This window comes from Phalaenopsis equestris, unplaced genomic scaffold (assembly GCF_001263595.1).
Source record: "Phalaenopsis equestris unplaced genomic scaffold, ASM126359v1 Scaffold001058, whole genome shotgun sequence".
Lineage (NCBI taxonomy): Eukaryota > Viridiplantae > Streptophyta > Magnoliopsida > Asparagales > Orchidaceae > Phalaenopsis > Phalaenopsis equestris.
Window position 1 is genome coordinate 74,501 of NW_018165497.1, and position 23,920 is coordinate 98,420.

The following is a 23,920-nucleotide window of genomic DNA, read 5'->3' on the forward strand; positions in this document are numbered from 1 at the left end:
CCCGACACAAGAAAAGGAGAAAAATTTGAACGTACGCAGCGCTGCGTAAGTCAGCAGGTTACTGAGAGGGTATTGAGATGTTATATTCGGGTTATATCTCTGTAACTTCCCTGTAAACTACTTGTAATTTACAAATATATGAAAACAGAAACACGGAACTTACTAGAAAGTACAGGTATGTTACAGGGAGATTACAGTGGTATAGCACAAATATAACCCCCCAATAATCTTCTTATAAACTACTGACGTACGCAGCGAGAAAAGGCAGTAGATACTCCTCAAACCTATCTCACAATGAAGATTCAGCAGATCCTTCAAAACTCCAACCAAGCTCCAACATTTCTACCGGCAAACAACCGAGAGGAAAGTGAACTCGCTCAGAATTTAAAGATCCGAGATCCAAATGCTAAAAGACGATAAATTTATAACCAGAACAGCATTAATGCTGGCACCAAGATCCTCTGCTCCCACCCAGCAGGTACGTACGAATGGCGAATGTTAAGAAGAAAACAAAGCAAGATGTCGAAATCAGAAAGCCAAAACCTAAACCAAAACTCGTCGCCTGGATTTGCTTCAGAAATGTGCACCAGTTTCTTCAGAAGCTTAACCTGAGTGATAGAGAAGGTTACCTTCCATCTCGAAATGTGGAAGAAAGTTCTGTGAAATGGTGGAAGAAGAGACAGGAAAGCTTCGGCGCCACGGGTCTAATCATGCTGCCCTGGTGGCTGATCTCCATTGCTGTAAAAAATATGAAATTTATCATTTTTAAATGATTTTTTTCTTCATTTTTTTCTAAAAATTATTCTTTTTTACTGATTTAATTCCGAAATCTTCTTCCTTTCAGCAAATATCAGGCATTCACGTGAAACACTGATTTTTTGGGAAATTTTGTGGAGGTATAAATGTAAACGGAAAAAAAAATAAAGAAGCATTTTTGTCGTGCAATTTCCATGTGGGGAATGCGCATTTTGGTGGTCATGAAAGAAATCTATGAGCGTTGAAGTAGATGGTAGGGCTGTCAAAACGGTTCGTTGTTCGCAAACAGCTCGTGTTCGGCTCGTTAAATAGCTCGTGTTCGGCTCGTCGCTCGTTCGCTAAGCTAACGAGTAGAACATGAACAACACGAACAAATATTTGTTCGTTCGTGTTCGGCTTTGGCTCGAAATACTACTAATCAATTATATATCTATATCTTTGATAAGTAGTATTTTTAAAAAAATTAATTGACTACAAGGCTACAAAGATTTATATTCAATTAGAAGTATTAATTAAGAAAATATAATAAAAATTATTAAATTAGATTCCAATGATATTTTAAATCTTGCTCCAATCATTAACTTCTTATGGCTACGTGATTACGGTTGTCAAAATGACTCTTTGTTCGTGAACGACTCGTATTCGGCTCGCTAAGCAAATGAGCCGAACACGTGCACACTTTTTGAGCTCGAAATATAAACGAGCCGTACACGAGCTGAGCCTAGCTCGCTCGTGTTCGGCTTGTTTACACCCGTAGTAAATGGCAAGGAAAGGGCCGTCTTTTATTTATTTATTATTATTAATGTTTATTCAAGAGGAATTTAAGCACTTCGTGCTCAAGGCATGCCAATGGGTTGAGAGAGAGCTTTCTCTACAATTAGAAGACTCAAGTTAAAAACACATATTAATCATTAATCGTTAATTTCTAACCTGATTGTCATTAAGATTCAACTTCCAAAAAAGAAAAAAAACATCATGTTAAGCAATAAAAATAACAACTTTAAATCCTCGGTGATCTTAAATCTCATTTCTCTTCTATTTTGCCTTAAATTTAGTAAATCTCCGAAGAAGATGGATTTGGGATTTAGAGAAGTTGAAACACGTGAAGTGGGGTGGGAGGAAGGAAGAGAAAGACGAGGGTTAGTTTAGTAGGAGCAAGAGTGAAAACGGGATATATGTGGGAGTATCAAAGATTTTATACACCACAATCCTGCATTCATTCGGGCATTGTCGTCCCAGCTAGCTCCAATCATGACTATATTGCAAGGGGTTTGGCCTTTTGGCCACGGGAGGAACAAGAAGAGAAAAGTAAGCAGTAATTTTGAACAAAAACTATTGATAGGAAATCAATGAAGGCGAGGTTCGCGAGCATGAGAAATAAGAGATAAAAATATGCTTTGGGTTCTAGCATAAAATTTGAATTTAGTTAGTTTGATTAATATTCCATAAATATATTATCAAATTAATCGTAATTATATAAACTTATTTATTACTATTTTATCATTAATTAAAAAAGTAAATTATATATTAAAAGTAATTAAATATATAAACTATTAATTAATTGTTAATTAATCTAATAAATAACTAATCAACTACTAATTAATGAATATGAATAATTCTCCATAAATACTTAGTTTAATATTTTTTTAATAAAAAATTAATTAATTAATTAAATAGTTAATTATTTATCAAAATAATTAGAAAAAAATTATATTTTATTTATTTTTCAACTAATTGACATAAATCCTAAAATAAGTTGCCAAATAGCTTCATATGATATAGCCAATTTAACATTTGTCATACCAAACCATCTTCAAGATTTAAACATTTATGAACTTACTAAATTTGATTTTATAAGACCTTTTAAATCATATCAACATTTTTTTTTCCCTAAGTTATGGTTTAAATATTGTATTGTTATTCATATTAAACTAACTCTATGAAACTTATACTTTGGTGGGTCAAAGCTATCATATAAGTTTGGTTCCAGTTGGCATAAAAAACCCCTCTCGCGTGGAATCGCTCAGATTCTGGTCCCCTAAACCCACAAGCTGGGTTTGATTCTAAGAAACTTACTAAACCCTTATACCACAACTTGTATGTATTTTACATATCTAACAACTAGACTATATTTTTTTTACATTTATATCCCCAAATCACTCATATCACATAAATAAAAAAAACATTATTACAAAGAAAATAAATTTACATTTGTACTACTCAATTTTATTTATTTACATATCTAACACCTAAACTCTTTTTTTTTTTTTTACATTTATACCACCAAAACTATCCATATCACACAGACTCGCATGGCAAGCAAATGTCTTATAAGATACATTTCGCTCAATCATACAGACTCACATGACTACCAAGACTCTTACAGGCTTTTTGACGTCAAATTTAATGGTGAAATGAATAACTCGTTGAAATCAAAGTTTCGATTCGAAGAAGATAACGGCTCATTATTTTGTTGCATCCTCCTCTAAAGAAAGCCAGATCAATACAACTTGAATGGTTCAATTTGGTTATGAATCTGTTGCTTCTTTTTCTCTACAGATCTTTCTCCATTAGCATTAGGAAAGTCAGCTTTCTCTAAAATGATTGGCCAAGAGAGCATTCAATCATCAATCATTATAAGAAGATATTAACTAGGAAGATTTACATGCATGCCACTCTGTTCTTATAAATTTACACATCTAACAGCTGAACTTCAGTTTTTACTTAACAGCCACCAAACCTGATGCATGAGAAGAATTACAGAACTTTTAATTTACATACATGCCACCCGGATTTTATATATGTCCTTAAATATTAAGGTTTGGCATCAATAGAAAGAACCTTCGACAGCTTTACAAAAGAAGAAAAAAACTACTGATGTATGCTAGAAGATTCGCAACAGTGGAGTAAGGGATTGTGGTATAAGGGTTGCTTGAAGATTCAATACACAACTGATAAAAGAAACAATTAGTAGAAACACTAGAAATTTTTACGTGAAAAACTCTTAAAAAGAAAAAAAACCATGAGATTTGACCCAAACTGAAGAAATCTATTATAAAATGATAATTACAAGTATATTCCCTCGTTCCATAGGCAGGAAAAGGTTGAACACTAACGTCGGTGCACGGATGTGCTTGTTGTGCGAAGTAGAATGCGACCGATGGTGATCGGCAGCGGTTGACAGGTGGTGTTCGACGACATTCGGCAGATGGTGGTCGACGACAGTAGGAGCGGTGTTGGACTTCAGCTCCTTCTCAAAACTTAAAGTTCTCTTCCTCGAGCCTCAAGCTCTCCCCTTGCCCACATAAGAGAGCAGGGGCTCTATTTATAGAGTTGAATGTGCAATTAATGCAAGAATATGAATCACTTTGATCGAACGATCCGGAGAGCTTAGTCATATAACAATTTTAATGATGTCAGAATAGAGCGATATTAAGCTCATTAGATTCGTCTTTTCGAGATACTTGTTCTATCGTAAGCTCGCCAGATTTAGCATCTATTTGATTGTTCAAATATGCCCGAAAAGCTTTCAAAATTTACTTAAATGCCTTGATTGGAACTTTATTTGACTCAAATTGAACCAACTTTTGTATCATTAGGCCCGTCTTGTTAAGTCATTTATTTTAACTATGAGTTTGTTGAAATCAAAGCAAAGTTCGAACATTTTTTTCTCAAAAAATTACATCGAGATATGTGTCATGCATCGAACTTCGTGCTGGTAATTAAAAAATTTATTGATAGTGTATCATTTGTCCCCCTATTTTTGGGCAAGACCAGCTCCATCGCATGTAAATATTGAAATTCTGACCTCTTTATGTATTTTCACATTATAATAAATCAATGTGTGTGTGGTGGGCACAGCACGCGTTTGTATTCAACTAATACAACTTGACGTTTCAGCAAAAACATAATAACTTGCATTGTTTGAAAAAATAAAGTTAATTAGTTGATAAACTACTTCAAGAATGTATAAGATATACCGCAAGTAATGAAATTGTCAACTATTGACAATACCAATCAAATTCTCTATAATTTATTAAATTCTAAAATATATTAAAAAAAAAAGCAAAACTTCTATCCTTGCTTTCACAAAGTTCCCTCAACACCTATGTATTTACATATGTGATATCTAAATTTCATTTTTAACCTTTTTACTACTCAAATTTTTCACATCACTGATTTAACTTTTAAATAAGAGCTGAAGGATCAAATGTTGGATGTCATATGAGAGGCATTGACTCAGGGAGAGGAGCAACATCTGTAAGAGGAAGGGTTGATATCTGACGGTCAAAGAGCCCACTTAGCTTTAGACAGAGAAGGGGATTCCGAGTACTTTGATAGTTTTGGGTCGACATTGGTCGACAAACAAAAAATTTAGAGTAGTGAGGTGCCCTGACAATTAGAGAATGTGTTTTCTATATAAATTTTTTAGGTTGTGCCCTAAAAGGATAAAAATTTTGATATTGGAGTCCAATAAGAGCAGAACCGATACAACCGACCACTTAACCTTTTTCGAGTTGACAGCGTATCTACTGAGAATCACTGACGCATAAAGGTATTGTATGTTCTTCACCATGCTGAGAAGATCAGCTCTTAGATTTTTCAACGCATTGCCACCTGGTCTAATAGCGTCATTTGCTAACTTCGAGTGAATGTTCGTAACACAGTTTGCCAGCACCCAGAAATCGCAGAAGAACTCGCAGATCCTCCTGCAGATCAAACAAGAGTAGAAAGAGAGACTATGTTAATTCATTACCCACTTCTATAAGGAGATGTTGGAAGTGGGGTATCTAGGCTTTGCAATGGCTCATGTCGCCCTAGCTTAAGTGCTGAAAAAAGGACTTTTCTAGTATGCTTTTGGTACGTAACTAGTGAAGACATTAGCCAAGTATTGGAGATGTCCAACAACCATATATCAGTCAAGGAGTATTACTCCATCCATGCCTCCTTCATAGGAGAGTCCACCACCCGTCGGCCGCATAAGAGAGCTCTCAAAGGTAACATGCAGAAACCGAGCGATGACTCACAACTCCATCTGTTGGCTTTAGAGCCCTCTTTATCTGGCAACTGGTGGAAGGTTCACCTCAGGATGAAGCTGAGGTGAAATTGTACTCCTTGATAAATATATGGTTATTAGTCATCTCTAACGACTATAATAATGTCTTTGGTTGCTAAAGTCCCAAAAATACCGAAAAAGGTACCTCTTTAAACTCGAGTCAGGGCGGCATACGCTACTGCGGATTCCAAATCTTATACTTTCAGCAAAGCAGTAAAGGTTCTTATTTCGCCCTTCTTAGATGTGCAAAAGGTCATTTGAACTCTTTTGTGGCTTGTGGGTACAGATAAATTGTTTATATATATATATATATGTATATATTGATATGCCACCGACAAATTTTCATCATCCGTCATGAATCTTGAGGTGTGACACGGATCTCGAGATGATATTTTGAATAAGAAACGTCTAAATCTTGATAAAAAGTCTTCCAGAGCTCTGATTTCAGTTAACTTATAGTCAAACTGATCGGTTCAATGAGAAAGACCTAATGATATAAAAAATAGTCTGATCCGAGTCAAATTGAGCCTATATCAAGTTATTAAACAACTCTTGAAGATTTTCGGACACATTTGAAAGGTCAAACAGATGCTGACAACAACAAGTCTATACTCAAATCGAGCGTCTCGACAAGAGGAATTCAACAAGCCCAAGATCACTTAATTTAACCATCATTAAGGCGCTCAAATGTCCATTATACACTGTACATTTCAATGAAACTCTCTACACCGTCCGATCAAAATGATTCATATTAATGTATTAATTGCACCCAAAATATTATAAATAGACCCCTAACCCTCACATGAGAGAGGGTTAAAGCCTAGAGAGAACCTGAGGCTTTGAGGAGAAGTTGCAGCTCAGCATCACCATTGACCGCTGTCAACCACCGCCGACTGTTGTCGATCATTGTCGTCTTTCCTTGACAACTGCCGATCGTCGTTGACTATGTCAACCGCCGTCGACTCTGCTAACTGTTGCAATCGCCGTTAACCAACATCATCAATCAATATCAACCACACACCGTCAGACGACAATGTTATAACCTTAAAAATCTAGTAATCATTTCTCGTTTGTGGGACAAGAGCTCATCATTATGGTTCATGTGTTAACAACGACCTCCGTGGTTATCAGCTTATGTAGCTCCCGACTCATAACTTTCGACCCACGGACGTCATTCATACTCCTCACTACGCTCTATGTGGTCCACAACCCCCAAAACTGCTTAATACAGTTTCTCTGATCAGTCAACTCTTCTGGAGCAACCATCTACAACACTCACGGCAGACTACTACTTCTACAACATTCAACAATGACCCTTTCAATCTGCTATCACCAAGAACTAAAATCAGATTATTGTTATACAATTTTATAATTTCGTCTTTTCTAATTTAGAAGAAGAATGAACATGTATATTCATCATTCATAGTGGATTTTCTCGACTGGGTCAGAACTCGTGGTTTTTCTCTTTACGGGTTTTCCATGTAAAAACTTCTAATGTCATTATTGTATGTTTCTCTTTCATCTGTATGTGTGTTGAATTCTCGTATAACGCTAAGACAATAATTTGTTACTCTATTGCCGTAAATTTTCTAGCACACATCATATATATTTTTATATGTATAATTAACTTTATTATTTCGTATAATCCAAGTGGTTTTGTTTTCATTGAAAAGATAAAAAATATATATATAATTTGATGTTTTCAATGAAAACAAAACAATTTGGATTATTCGAAATAATAAAGTTAATTAGTTGGTGCACTACGTTTAAGAACACATCAAATATACCGTTCACATTACTATTTTAACTTTATAGTTGCTTTCACACACAACCCTCAATTCCTACGTATTTACATATAAACCACATAACTTTTATTTGTTAGCTTTATACCACTCAAATCTTTCCAATCACAACTTTGAAAACCTAAAATACACCTTTAAATTTAGGTGCTTGATATGTAAAAAAACAGAAATTGAAAGGTATAAATGTAAATCCTCCAATTTTAAATTATATAATTTAAAATCAAATTTCAAAACACAGCTAATTTCGCTCCATCACATCTCCGTCATCGTCCTCATCCCCAAATGCTCCACATCCCCCTGACCAATTCCGTCCGCCTACCAATCTTCCATGTGGCAATTTCTCCCCTTCTTCTCCCACACCTTTTTACTTCTTTACTTCTTCCATTTATGGCTCCTCGATGGCTGAGTAGAAGCTCAAGCGCCCGCGCCCACAAAAGATAGCCGAAAAGACGCAGAACTGTCCCAATTCCATCAATGGCTTTCGCTCACAAGATCGCCAAACCCTTGCGCCCTCGGTTCATCAATCACCGCCCCACCCTCACCTCCTCAGCCCCCTTATCCCTCGCCGAACCGGTTGCTGCTTCGCCGATCTCGGCGAAGAAATCGGCCCCGAAATTGGATTTAGAGGACACCGAGCGGCTTTTTGCGACGGTGAAAACGGGGGAGCTGGTGCGATCGCTGGCTGTGCTGTATCCGATGGCGATGGGTACGGTGGTGGATGTGGGGATGGCGGTGATGCGATCGAAGGTGGTGGAGGAGAACTGGGCGGCGAGGATGGCGGTGATGGGAGCGGTGAGGAGAACGGTTTATCGGCAGTTCTGCGCCGGGGAAAATGGGGAGGAGGCCGCGCGGACGCTGAGGGCGCTGTGGAAGGGAGGAATGAGGGGGATACTGGATTACGGTCTCGAGGATGCACCTGATGGCGCCGCCTGCGATCGAAACCTCGCCGGATTTCTGTCGACCGTCGATATGACGGCGAGTCTTCCTCCCTCATCGGTTAGGGTTTCGTAACTTTCTGAAAGAACCTCGATTAGGGTTTTATTTATAAAAAATATTTATAATGTTAAATGAATGGATATATATAAATCAATTCAATTTGAGCCATCTTCTTCCAATTTCGAGCCAATTTTGAGCTTGAACGGATCCAATTAACTCAAGTTTGAGCCGGCTCTTTTCGACTTCGAGCTAGACTGAACTTGGTTCAATTTTGAGCTAAGCTAGCTCGAAATAGAATATAATGAGTCACGAGCCGATTTCAATCAGACTCAATTCATTCAAGTTTAATGGTGTCGCCCACAAAATTAATCCATTTTGAGTTAATTATTTTAAAATTTATTTCTTTATAATTATAATAATTAATTATTTTCAATAGAATATTTTTATGACAACTGTTTACTAGTAATATGTAGTCCCAAGCGTTCAAAAATAATTTTTTTAATTTCATCTGATCTCGTGCTGCCCATGCATTGGCAGTTATGCATTGCCACCTGGTTTACGTTGTTTAAATTAATACATAATAAAAATAAAATATTAATATATATTATTTATATATATATAAAATGATACAAAGTATGTTAGAAGTAGGGGTGTAAAAGAACTAAACACAAACGAACAGAGCTTGTATTCGTGTTTGGTTTGTTTGAAATTTAGTTTGTTTGAAATAAGCTTGTATTTGAAATTGTTCGTGAAGTCACTGTTCGTGTTCGTTTCTTAACGAACAAGCCGAACACGATCTGTTCGCGAACGATAATATATTATATTAATTATATAGCTTATATTAGATAAATATATAATATCAATATTAGTATATTACTAATATAGTATATTAATATATTATTATTATTAATTTATAAAATTTAATTTTTTAAAACATCATAAATTTTTTATATATAATTATTTTAAGTTATTTTATATTTCGAACAATAATGATTTGAACACATCATTGTTAGTGTTTGGTTTGTTTAACTAACCGAACGAAAAAAAATTTGTTCATGTTCGTCACGTTTACTTATCGAATGAATCAAACACAAACTCATTGACGAACCGAACACGAATTGTTCGCGAACAACGAGCTTTTTTGACAGCCCTACTTATAAATTTTCAATACCCCTCAAATTTTTGTATATGATTCAGAGTTACATACATTTATATGTAAACAAAAAATAATGTTTCATCCTTATGGGACCAATTAAAATAAATTACATTTTATTAATTTGCAATACGAATAGGAAATTTAGTAATTATTTTAAATAACAATTAAAATAAATTACGTATTTACAAATCTAACATCAAAATTATGTATTTTACATTAAAAAAAAAAGATAGTAATTATTATATTGTTTATGTAAATTTAAGTGCAATACATGGAAGTTTTAGACATGTAAAGACATGAGAATCATGTGGTATTTATGTAAATGCCTCTATAAAATATATTTAAGCGTGAAATATATATATATTAAGCCTTGTTTGTTGAATAAATGAATTATATATATATATATTTTTTTTTTGAATTTTTTGCAAAAGTTTAGCTTGTAATGTAACGTTGATTAACTTAAATGTGCTGTTTATTTATGGAAGTTAAGAAAGTATATTGGGAAATTTGCATACATACCACACAATTCCTTTGTATTTACATACTCAATATCTAAAGTTTAATATTTACATTTATATTACTTTCATGTCATAACAATACTAATTTTTATATAATATTAAATATTTGAGCTTAATTAACATAATTCTTGTGTATTTACATGGCTCACAACCAAGCTTATGCATAACACTTCTATATTTTACACTATTAGTGACAATAATATGGAAGTGTAGTTGTGAAAGTGTAGTTGTGAGATATGTGAATATATAAAAATTGTATGCTATTCTTGTAAGTGCTCTCATACAAAAATTATGGATGAAAGGAGAACATATTGTCGTGCACACACCACATTAGATGACTGAACGTCCGGACGGCCAACTATTGATGATTATTTCAATTAGGAACGAACAACTACTGAGAGTCATATCGTCTCGAGAAAGATAACTACTGGCGGACATAACGTCATACATGAGTTGCTCATGCCAACTTTTAGACGATTAATTTTTCTATGTAAAGGCCCCATTTTCATATAACTACGTTGACATTATTCTCAGCGCTTTACCTTCAACAGGTTAGCTTCGCCTGCGTGAAGATCACTGCAATATCCCCAATCAACCTTCTCGAACGTCTCAGCGATCTGCTCCGATGGGAAAGAAAAGATCCATCTTTTCACCTTCCATGGAAGAATCCATCTCTCCCTATCTTCTCGGACACCAGTCCTTTCTACCACACTCCCGCAGCTCCAGCCCCTCTAACCCTAGAAGAAGAACGCGAGCTCCATCTATCCCACAAGCGACTCGCAACTCTCTGCCACCGTTGCTCCGCGGCCAATCTCCCCCTCCTCGTCGACGCCGAGTACACATCAGTCCAGCCAGCAATCGACCACTTCGTCTACGCCGCCGCACTAGAGTTCAACAAAGATGAGCGGCCGATCATCTACGGCACGATCCAGACGTATCTGAAGGATTCAAAGGAGAGACTTTTTCAGGCGGTGGAGGCGGCGGAGATGGCCGGAATCTCTATCGGATTCAAGTTGGTCAGAGGTGCTTATTTGTCTAGGGAGATTGCGCTTTCTTCCTCACTGGGCATGGCTTCTCCGATCCACGGGAGCATTCAGGACACCCACAATTGTTTCGACGAATGTGCCGCCTTCATGATCGAGAAAAGCGCGAAGGGATCGTGTTCGGCGGTGCTCGCGACGCACAATTTAGAATCCGGTGAGTGTTTTTTTTACAGAAATGTTTAGCAGAAAGCTTTTGAGGGGGAATTAATTGATGGAGTGGTGGTTGCAGGGAAGAAGGCGGCGGCGAAGGCGGAGGAGCTGGGAATGGGGAGAGGGGAGGAGAAGTTGCAGTTTGCTCAGCTGATGGGAATGGCGGATGGCTTGTCTTTGGGGCTAACGAGTGCTGGGTTTAGGGTTAGTAAGTATCTGCCATTTGGGCCCGTGGAGCAGGTGATGCCTTATTTACTGAGGAGAGCAGAGGAAAACAGAGGTTTTTTTTCTACTTCATCCATTGACAGAGAGCTCATGAGGTATAAAAATCTCATTTTTGAGACTTGTTTGTCTGAGAAACTAAATGTTATCTGATAAAAATGAGTTTTTTAATCATCTCTTTTTTTATTTTTGGTGCAGTAAGGAGCTGAGGAGAAGGCTGAGGGTTAAGGTGTTTGGAAGATAGTTGCACCAGAATTAGCCCAAGAAAATAGAGCATTGAAAGAGGAAACAAATTTTGGAAGATTTGCAGGCACGCCACGGATCAATTCCTATGTATTTACATATCTAACCCCCTAAATTTTAATTTTTACATCATATATACAATCTTACTTTTGCATGAAAAAATGTGTTTCACTTTTTCGAAGTTAAAAAGCTAGCATTTTTTAGGTGATATGAAACATTTAAGTGATATAAATATATAAAAGCAAAGTTAAGTTGTTTGATATGTAAATGCATAGAAATTGAGTGGTATGTATGCAAATGCCCCAAAAATTATGTAGGAATATTTTGATATATTTGGCATCAAGATGCACTTAATTTTATTACACGTGTTCTTGGTTTAATATGTAATGTACTATTTTTTAATATAATCAGAGTATCAAATATTATAATTTTTAAAAATTCATGTTAGAGTCCATCAAACTTGACTGCCCAATTTTAAATAAAAAATCTCATGATCAACCATGATCATGCATGTTATAGGCTTTGAGGCTATATGTATCATAGTCCCCTATCCAACTCTTTGTTCAGTCTAAGAAAAAACTCTTTAGCTAATACAAACCTCATTCGCTTGGGAAGCCTAGAAGTCATCTTGGCTCGATCATCTTTGAATCTAGTCGGGTGCATTCTCGAATCTAACCTCATATGTTATCTCAAGAATAATTATAACCTAGCTAGTCATAAAACCTCTTTAGGTTGGTATGTTATCTTTGATGTTACATATACACTTTATAAAATTTTGCATGCTTTCGCACTAATCTACCCAGGATCACATTCTATTCAAGATAATAATTTTGAAATAGTTTTGTTATATCTTCAAAACAATGAACTGTACAAGTCCTCGTGATTATTGTTTTGTTGGCATTATTGTCTCCCGTTAACTCCCTACCTACGGTTCGAATAGTCTACTAAAGATGCATGCACGCCACTTGAACCAAATCTTAGCATCATGGCCACATTATTGATTTCTTACTCCATTAACAATGCCACCCTTCAAGGAATAATGATTTATCTATGGAGTCTTAAAAGGATGAAGCTAAAAGCAAGAGTGGTTAGTAAGTTTGAGCAAAATTTGACTCACAAATATCTTGACCAATCGTAAAATTACTTGAAATCACGGGGCAGACAAAATAATATTTACCTTTATCAAAGCAAAAGTTAATCATTTTTTTGTTCATCCACTCTTAAAAATTGTATTTGTAAATGGTCAATAAGGGCTTTTTATCTTTTCTTATAGTTAAGATTTGAAGTAATCTTTCATTATTCTCCCTTAATCATTTTGCATTGTTCCTTGCTCTAGGAAAAGAGAATTTTCTATAACTAACTTTGAGAGATAATAAATCTTTTTAAATAACTTTGTCATGGTTTATATTACTTGATCAAATCATCAAATAAAATTTTGGCAACTTGTTTCTTTTTTTTATTATTTTTATTTTATTGATTGCTTTTTCTCCTTCTCAATATGTAGACTCAAGGATTGTGCATTTTTTTCTCTCACTTTTTATACACATATTATGAATCAATGCACTCAATATTGCTAACTTTGCTTGATAAGTTCTTGTTGTCAACATGGCTCATTTTTTACTCATTTTTTAATGAGTTTACAAAATCCCGCATTATTCTTAGCTTTGGCCTTTAAAGAATCCTTCCTTAACTTAGGATCTTATTTTTGAAAGTGGATTCATAATGACCCTAGTCTTGTTAAGTCGTAGGAATTCTAAATCTTGGAGTTGACCTCTCAAGCTCTATGATGGTTTAGACTTCTCTAAAAATTGGGCATTATTTTTTTAAATCCAACTAGTCCTTAGAAACCAAACTTAAGAAACCTTAGTCTAATGGGTATCACATATCTTATATGATCCATTTCATCATAAAACAAATCAATAGGTTTAAAAGAATAATTTTATATTCATTTAATTTCAAGCCGTTGCATATTTCTAAAATCAAATAAAAATAAATCATAATGTTCCATGGGCATAGACCCTTTCCATTGAACCTTACAAACCAATTTGACCTTGGGTGGTATCCAACCCTTTTAAGAATAAATTTTATGATTCTTAAAGGCCATTTTGAAACATTTTCAAATCTTTTAAACTCATGTATAGTAGGATGAGTGAAAACATAATCAACATAAATTTGATTGTTGGGTTTAATTGGGAATTTAATAAATCAATTATCGCAAGTCTTACCTTATACAATATCCATATTATGAAAACCTCATCATTGAGATGAGTATTGATATCTATTATGTCAACCTTAAGGATAGTTACATAAAAGATTTTAAAGCATGAGAGCAAGCTCACCTTAAACTCCATGGCAGCCAACCATGAACATCCTAGGACATTATAATCCCCCCGAATTAAATTATGTTTGACCTATAAATTCATTTGACCTTTCATGGTTCAAGTTGAATCAATTTTACCCAAGCCTTCATCAAATTCTTTAAAACTTCATGTGGTCTTAGCCATGGTGCTTAGCTAATTGCTTTAGGTGACTTAACCCATTTAGGTTAGCCCAAGCAAGCCAAAACATTGGTTCGAGCCATATAATGGTTAAAATGCTTAAGTTGAATTAATGTAAACCTTTCTAAGCTAAGTCATACCCTTTATTAATGATTCGAGTTCAATATTTTTAGTGCTAATTGTTTAAGCTTGATAAAAGGTTATGGTCTTCAACAAAGTCCTTCATTGTGATTAGAAAACTCTATTAAAATCTATAATCAACCTCAAATTGCTTGGAATAAGGTATGCCCAATGCAATTTCAAGCTAACTAATGATCCATCATGTTGTAAGGATAGTATAAATTTAGTTCAATTTGATTATAGGATCAGCACCTCTTGGTCTGCCAGTCATTTCTATAAGAAAATATAATAAACTTAGAATAACTTACTAATACTTATAGGTTTATAAGTCTCTCTTTTTGTGTACAGAGTAAATGAAGTGTGTAAGAGATTAATCACTTCAGTAACACGTCTAATCATCTTGAATCAATCTAAAATTTATATGGATGATCCTTCAGAGTTTTTCAATCCTCCCTTAATTTTCTCGAATTAGTTCAAGAATTGGTTTTCCTTAATTAAATTTTATAATTATAAGAACTTATATTTCATTAGGTTTTATATAATTTACTAATAAATTAATTAAAATTTCAAAGGCAAGATTAAAAATTCAAAAAAATCATAATGTTTTGTAAAATTATAGAGAAGTCAATTAATTAATATCAAGTTCAATAATTACTCTTTGTTAATTTATTTAAATTAATTAATCTATTAATTTAATAATTTTTTTAATAAATTAAATGCATCTTTAGTTTACTCTAAATTTTCATAAGATCTCCTAGGGAATTACTTGCTCATTCAATAAATTTCATAAGATTAGAAATTAATTTAATTAGAAAATTAAATTAAGTTCATTAAGTAATGTAAGAGTTATAGAAAATTTAAAGTACATTTAAATGATTTTAAATTTATAAAGCAAGTTCTTCTGATTATCAATGATTCTAAAGCTATTTTATACTATTAAAAATTCATTTTAATAGAGTTCTAATTTCTTTATCAATATATAATAAAATATTAAAATAAAATTTAGATTTAATTAAGCTGAGTTGAAATATGCTCAGCCCATTTGCCAGTTGTTGTGGAACTCATTCACACCAAATTGTATTTAGCACTTAGAACATTGTATTGACACTAGCAATCTGATGCCTTTGAAGCGAGAAAATATTACAACTGAATGTCAGACGTGTGTAGGGCTGTCAAAAAAGCTCGTTGTTCGCGAACAATTCGTGTTCGGTTCGTCAATGAGTTCATGTTCGATTCGTTCGATAAGTAAACGAGACAAACACGAACAAATTTTTTTCGTTCGGTTAGTTAAACGAACCAAACACGAACAGTGATGCGTTCGTTCGTGTTCGAATCATTATTGTTTGAAATATAAAATAATATAAAATAATTATATATATATAATTTATTTTATTTTAAAACATTAAATTTTATAAATTATAATATATAATAAAATAATAATAATAATATATTAATATACTATAGTAGTAATATACTAATATAGATATTGTATATTTATATAATATAAGTTATATAATTAATATTTCGGTTCGTGTTCGGCTCGTTCGTTAAGAAATGAACACGAGCTTATTTCAAACAAACTAAATTTTAAACGAACCGAACACGAACACAAGCTTTGTTTGTTCGTGTTCGGTTCGTTTACACCCCTAGACGTGTGAGCGATGGTGTGAATTGCATCACATCATGCATTCGGTGGTATGATATGATCAACGTGGTCGATCGGACATAATATTTTCTCCTTTGAAGTTAGCGAGGTGGAAACTACGATCTCTTAAAAATTTAACATATTATTAAAGCTTAATATTCTTAGTAATACTTGTTTAATAATTGGGCATTTACATACATTACTCTGAATTCTTATGTATTGCATGTATTTAACACCTAAATATTAATTTTTACATTTATACATCCAAATCCTTAATATTACATAAAAAATATAAATATCAAAACACTCCCTTTCATATACATATATAAGGCGGTATATATGTAAAAATTAAAATAAAGGCATTAAATATGTAAATACATAAAGAATTGAGTGGTATTTACGTAAATCTTCCTAAAATAATTTTTTTCATTTAAGATATGTTATAAATTTAAATTATTTGATGAAGTTGGATATATCAATAAAATGGTATTATTATTTATTTTTTAACTCTCAGACACTTAGAAATCCGTTTGAGGCAGATTATTTGGTGCGCTGGAATTTTGAAAACGCACTTTACATGTTTTGATAGCTTATGCATTTTCAAAACGCCGAAAACAGCGTTTTCACACCGCGTCTAGGTGCGGTGACAACTTTCTGACGGTGGTATAACTTTTCTAAGAAAATAAAAATTTGTAATAGCCATCACACCCAACTTATCATCAAATTATTTTTAATCAGTTTATCAACAAATTATTCAATAAGCCGCGGTTCCGAAAATAAATCCTTAATCGGTGCGCTTGATGAAGACCAATTCTTGAACAAGCAATTCATTAAATTTAATCCGGGTCATAAATGTAATATTTTAAAATTAATTAATTTCATTTATAAAAGAATTATAAGGCCCGTTCAAATTAAAATTGTGATCCGCGCTAAATATGGAAAGTCATCGGCCTCCTCCGCATATTATTTCGCGTCAGTTGCACCGCACGAAAGATACTCTTCTTCTTCTTCTTCTTCTTCTAGGGCTTCCTTCATCCATATATACCCCCTCCATAAGCTCAGAGACACAGAAACAGAGACAGAGACAGAGAAAGAACCCAATTCAAAAATTCAATCAATGGCTTTCGTCCGCAAGATCACCAACGCCCTACGCTCCCTGTTCAAGAACCGCCCCTCGCCGCCTCTGTTCCTCGGCCAAAACCGTAATTCGCCGCCGGAATTGGATCCGCATGACCCCTGCCGGCTTTACAGGAACATGAAAACAGGGGAGGTTCTGAGATCGCTGGCCGTTTTATTTCCGGCGACGGTGGGCCCAGTGGTGGATTTGGGGGCTGCCATGATGCGATCGAGGGCGGTGGAGAAGAACTTGGTGGCGAGGATGGCGGTCATGGGGGCGGTTAAGCAGACGGTTTACCGGCAGCTTCGCACGGGCGAGAATGCAGGGGAGGCCGCGGAATCTCTGCGGCTGTTGTGGAAGCGGGGAATGAATGGGATTCTCGATTATGGGCTCGAGGGTGGCGTTTATGTCGCCGCCGCCGGCGATACGAACTTCGCCGGATTTGTTTCCAGCGCTGATGGGATGGAGAATCTGCGTTCGTCGGTAAGATTTCATTTTTATAATATTATTTTCCTCTCATTATGTGAAATACAATAATGCGTTGTGTATCAGCGTCGGATTCTTGAGACATATCCCCAAAGCACACCTGCGGCTCCTGCAACCCTAAATCGAGGAGGAGGAGAAGAAGAAGAACGGGAGCTCCACCTGTCCCTGGAGAGACTCACGGCTCTCGGCAACCGTTGCTCCCCCGTCGATCTCCCGCTCCTTGGAAAAGCCGAGCTCTACGCCGCCGCAGTGGGGGCGAGGAACAATGACCGGCCGATCGTCGACGGCACGATTCAGGCTTTACTGAGGGGTGTTGGGGAGGAAAGAGGATTGCTTTCCTCCTCTGTCGCTGACAGGGAGCTCTTGAGGTATTAAAAATCTCAATTTTGAGCTCTTTTCCTGTAAATTATCAGTTGTTAGATTAAAAAGATGATTTTTTTTAAAAAAAAACTGATTTTTGATGCAGTCACGAGCTGAAGAGAAGACTGGGGGTTAATGTTTTTGAGGAGTTGTTGCAGGAGAGTTAGCTGAAGATGTTGATGAAGAAGATGATGGTGATGATGATTAGGAAAGATTATTAATGCTAGAAAATTATGGAAAAAAATAAAAAACTAATCTTTTTCATGCGCATGCAGTAATATCTTCATTATTATGAGGTTATTAGGAGAGAAGATCATGAGTTTTATTTGTCAAATATATGATATATCCCTCAATATAAGTGAATTATGAAATTATATAATTAAATTTACAAGATGAATAAAACTAAATTCTTTGGTAATATAAAAAATTGAAATTTTTAATTGCACTGCATGATAGTTTTAGAAAGATTAAGTTTTTTTTTTAATTTTAATTTAATTGTATTTTCTGATGATTTAGTTATATTGAGGGATAAGAAGGAATTTAAAATAATGAGTACATTTACACTGAGGTGAAGTTTTTTCATTTTTTTTTATTTTTTATTATGCCAATGTTTATGACTTGGGGGATTTTTTGTAGCAAGATGGCTTCTCATTTGTGTCATTCATTGATTATGAGATGAATAAAATTTTTAGAGGGATGTTTTAAGATGATTTGATGAGAATCTGGTCATGAAATTGATCAAGATGAGGAATGTAAACAAGTCGAGTTGAGTCGAGTGAATTCACTCGACTCTCCTTTGACTTGAGCTTGAGCTTAATTAATTTTATCGAGTTCAAGCTGAGCTTAAATCTATAAGTTAAAGCCGGCTCACTTACGCATGTTTGTTATATGAGAGAAAAAAATAATATTAATTTAAACTAGCATTGTAATAAAATGATAAATATAATAAGCAATTATGAGAGAAATAATACAAAATCACTTAAAGAAATATTAAATATTATTATTTTTAATATTTTTAATACTTTAAAAATAAAGTCTTTAAATTTAATATATTTTGAGCGTATTTGTTAGCTCGAGCTCAGTTCACGGGCTACTTATCATGTCGAGCCAGCTCAAGAATCGGCTTGACTCACTCACATCTCTAGTCTAAGATTATGTTCACTTTAACAAAATAATTTCTAGCGTATTTTTTTTCAAATTATTCTTATCTAAAATTGCTATTTATATTTCGTTATTTTCTAATTAAATTAAAAGAAAGATCTTCGTTGTTCTTTTAGGTGTCGCAGTTGATGAGTTCTACCTTCGACAAGCAGATCAACTTCTTCGTTTTATAGATTTATTCCTTCTCGATGTGGGACTAAAGGCCCCTCCTGGTTCACCTATGGCTTATTTCCTCTTTTCTGCTAATTTTTCGGGACGCAAATGCAACTAGGGCTGTCAAAAAAACTCATTATTCGTGAACAACTCATATTCAGCTCGTTAAGTAGCTCGAGTTTGGCTCTTTTACCAAACACGAATAAATTTTTAAAGCTCAATTATAAACAAGCCGAACACAAACATTTCTTTGCTCGCTCATGTTCGGCTCGTTTTAGCTCGAAATAAAAAATTTTCATATAATTGTTTATATAATAATACATTACATATATTATTTATATAATAATACATTATATACATTTATATCTAAGACATCTTTAGTGTTAATGTTGTTAGTGTCTTCTTTTGTATACATTTGATCTATGTTCGAATTCAATACTTTACATCTATTTTTTTTTCAATTTAATTTTAACGAGTCAATTTCAAGCCGAACACGAACACACTGTTCACGAGTCAATTTCAAACTCGAGCCGATTTCGAACACAAACAGTTTCAAACGAGGCGAACACAAGCCTCGTTTACGGCCCTACATGCAACCCAACTTCTATGTATGTACATATCTAACAACTAATTCATGAAATATGGGTCCCTCACGCATACCACTCAAATCTTATTTATTTACACATACAAAACCTAATTTATGGAATATGGTTTGTTAAATTATAAGATAGCTATAATTTATTTTTTAATAATATAAATAAAGAGGGAATTCGGTCTATCAATATGTTGATTAAAAAATAATTTCAATTTTACATTTAAATATTTGTTCTTAGTTCTTTCTAACTAATCATGACTCATGAAAACAAATTAAAAAACATAAAAATCTATTTTTTATCATTTGCATAAGTTAAAAAAATATATTGCAACACTATGCATTCTCACATACAAGCGTTTTGAAATTTATGATAGCTGTCAGCTGAATGTTGCTCCGCTTAACATCCATGTTCGAATTAGATGACCCCACCTGATCCGACATTATAAGTGCAGCCGTGTTCTTCTACACGACAAACTTTGTCATTCTTTCACCTTCCAGGCGGCACCACCCTTTTTGGTTTTCTGAATGCGAAATGGATCGGATATTTGTTGGGAATGTCACCATAAAATTTTGACAATTTATTCATCGCAATGCCCCGATGCCCAGAAGCCGATCGATTCAAATGACGAAAGATGAAGTGCAAATTAGGAATGAAAAGGAGTCATATTCTGCCTTATTTATAAGAAACAAATGCACCAAAATTGATGAAGTTCAATCATTAAATCATAAAAAAAAAAAAAAAAAAAAATGTTGTATGCTTTTGGATTAGATTCATTTATTATTATCACATTGTCATTTTTATGGAGAACATCAACGAACTAGAATATGTATATAAAAAATATGTTAGCACTTATCTTAAAAGAGACCTAACAATCAAGAAGAAAAAAGTACGACGATGTTCGGTCCACTTCCAGGAAGGCGTATGGTCCACTTGACTGATTGAATAAAGCTATATGAGCTGAGCCAACAAGTTCAAAACCGATCGGGCCACGAGCGGGGCAAGAAGAGGACTAGATGATCCGAGCACAGTCCATGGCAAAAAACAAGACAAATGAGCATCCAAGCCAACCATTACAAAAAAATCAACCTAATGCAATTGCCTACTATTCAATAGAAAAGTTCCAAGAGAAAGCCACTTTTACAGTATCTCCAACCATCTTATAGATGCTCTAGAGGCTCCTCACTAGAGATTGAAATCTGACAACCTCTCCTTATCGACCAACCGACGCATACTGACTAAGCTCAATCAGCCAAGTTGATCATATCAACCCAAAGACAACTAAATTTAACCGCTCAAGCTATAAGGCAGTTGAATGATAATCCCTTCAAAGAAGGTAAAAAATGTAATATCAACATTGTAGCACCATATAAATAGAGAACATGATATATTATTGTTCTTCTCACTCTTTTTTACTCCCTCTCTTCCTCCCTCTCCCCCTCCTTATTTACACTCTATTTATTGGGCGTGATTCATGAACAATCTAGGATTCAACAATAAAACAACCAATAAATAATAAATGCATTCAAACTTACATAAACAATTAGGGGCGTCAATTCAGTTCGGCGGTTCGGGTTCGGGTCCGACCCAAAAATGACTCAACTCGAATCAGGTCAACCCAACCTTGACCCGAATAATGAATGGATCAAATTCTCTCAATTGAATCTCACTTGCAAAATATTTGGGTCAACTCGAACCAAGATTTTTTGAGTTGAGTTCGATTCATGTTGGTGTATCACGTCAATTTTTGAAACCTATGGATGTTAATTTGAGTTGTCGTGTCGGGTTCAGGTCTGACCCAATAATGCCCTGACCAAAATCCAATCAACCCGAACCAAACCGAATGATAAACTCGTCGAATTCTCTTACTCGAGCCCGACTCAAAAAATATTCAGCTTGACTCAAACCTGAAATATTTGTAGTCAAGTTTGAATCATGTTAGTGTGTCAGAGCCAATTTTTTACAACCCTATAAAGTATAAACAATAATGAATGCTAATATCATGTCGTTCTAAAGGTGCTCATAGTAAAATTAGAAAATAAAAAGAAGAGTACTTTTCAAAAGACAAATACGTGGTTCAAAAAAGAAAAACTTTAAGAGCTATTTTGTTAATACATCTCTAATATGACTAATAATTATATTTCACATCATAATTATTAAAATATTTTTTTTTCTAAAAACAAGTGAATATACTTCCCCAAGAAAATAAACATAAAAATTTGCCCAAAAAAGTTATTTTCAAATTTTCTTTTAATGCCCTTCTTGCTAGGGTTGTCAAAATAGCTCGTTGTTCGCGAATAACTCGTGTTCGGCTAATTAAAAAACTCGTGTTCTGCTTGTTCGCTAAGTTAATGAGCCGAACACGAACAACACGAACTAATATTTGTGAGTTCGTGTTCGACTCATTTTGGCTCGAAATACTATTAATCAATTATATATACACATATATATCTATGATGAGTAACGTTTTTTAAAAATTTAATTGACTATAAAACTACAAAAAATTATAATGAATTAAAAGTATCGATGAAGAAAATAAAATAAAAAATATTAAATTAGATTCAAATGATGTTTTAAATATTGTCCCACCCTTAATATCTTATGACTACGTGATTGGGGTTGTCAAAACGGGGGTTGTCAATGCAAAAACGACTCTTTGTTCATGAACGGCTCGTGTTCCGAACACGAACACATTTTTTTGAGCTCGAAATATAAATAAGCCGAACACGAACTGAGCTTAGGCTCGCTTGTGTTTGGCTCATTTACATTCTTACTTCTTGCAATTAATCTTAGGGCATCACCTCTTCCTCCATGACACATAATTGTTTCAACTCCAATAAAATTACATCAAATCACAATAGGGATAAAATAAATAAATAAAAGTTATATATTTTAATTTATGATGTTAATTTATTGAGGTATTTCTGGATCAGTACCGCTGATTTATTATTTTTTCCAAAATTCCCCGGTGAGCCCAAACCTCCCGGCAAAAAAATCCTTACCCGCCCCTCTCATTGCTCTTCCGGTCTCCGCCGCCGCTTGTACAGTTCACTTCTTACCCTCCTTCGGAAGCAGAAGATAACTCCTAGGGTTTGCGCGGCGAAGGGACAAGGAGAGCCGGGTTTCGGAGGAAGATGGTGAGTCAGAGGCAGAGAGAGGCGCGGAAGCGATTCCGTGAAGCGAACCCCCATCTCTTCCCCAAGCCGGAGCCTCCTAAAGATCCAACACTGAAGAAGCAAAAGAAAAACGAGAAGTTGAAGAAGAGAAAAGCCTCAATAAGGGCGAAAATTGAAAAAAGGGCTGGCGCCGGTCGTCTGAAGAAGCATCCGCTCAGAATTCCTGGAACGAGACCCGGGGATGGATGTTTCATATGCAAATCTAGGGATCACATTGCCAAGCTCTGCCCTGAAAAAGCCAATTGGGAGAAGAACAAGGTCGGCGCTTTCTCTCATTTTTCTTTTTTCTCTGCATTTGAGATTGACTTATTTGTCCACTTGCTATACTAATGCAAACTCTTACATTCATGCATACATGTGCAATACGATAGATCAATAAAGGAAAGCAATTGACCAAGAATGTCCTCAATAAAGTGAATACATTACACAAATAAATAGTAAAGATTTATACTTGAAATAAGTTGGCACACATGATGACATAAATATGGAATAGAAGATGTTAATTCTAGTTTGGAAATAGCAGTGTATACAGATGAAATGGGCAAAGTTTTGCTATTCAGAAATTGCAAGTGTTGTATGAGGAGGTGTTAGATACGACTCATATACCAGATAAGAGACAGATGCTGGAGCGGAACGGAGTGAGCCAGCGGAGTGGAGCGGAAGCATTTGTCCAATTGGGGGAGTTTCGTTATGTGGGTTGGGGGTGCGTCCGCGGTATATATATATATA

General features: G+C 34.8%; 3 protein-coding genes across 3 annotated transcripts in view; all 3 read left to right on the forward strand.

The window, feature by feature from the left end:
* Nucleotides 1-7,848: 7,848 nt before the first annotated feature.
* Nucleotides 7,849-11,950, forward strand: LOC110032925 (proline dehydrogenase 2, mitochondrial-like). The gene is made up of 4 exons (XM_020736719.1): nt 7,849-8,610; nt 10,776-11,421; nt 11,497-11,737; nt 11,838-11,950. The coding sequence occupies exons 1-4, from the start codon at nt 8,089-8,091 to the stop codon at nt 11,881-11,883; spliced, it is 1,455 nt and encodes a 484-aa protein (XP_020592378.1). The 5' UTR covers nt 7,849-8,088; the 3' UTR covers nt 11,884-11,950.
* A 5,051-nt stretch (nt 11,951-17,001) lies between these two features.
* Nucleotides 17,002-18,442, forward strand: LOC110032930 (proline dehydrogenase 1, mitochondrial-like). Its single transcript, XM_020736724.1, has 3 exons — nt 17,002-17,745; nt 17,815-18,116; nt 18,215-18,442. Exons 1-3 carry the CDS (start codon nt 17,263-17,265, stop codon nt 18,273-18,275), a joined length of 846 nt encoding a protein of 281 aa, XP_020592383.1. The 5' UTR covers nt 17,002-17,262; the 3' UTR covers nt 18,276-18,442.
* Nucleotides 18,443-22,953: 4,511 nt separating this feature from the next.
* LOC110032924 (uncharacterized protein C683.02c) overlaps nt 22,954-23,920 on the forward strand; it is a 25,748-nt gene continuing 24,781 nt past the window's right edge. Inside the window, exon 1 of the mRNA XM_020736718.1 lies at nt 22,954-23,449. Coding sequence (XP_020592377.1) covers nt 23,150-23,449 — 300 coding nt within the window. The 5' untranslated portion in view covers nt 22,954-23,149. The remainder of the gene's footprint in view (nt 23,450-23,920) is intronic.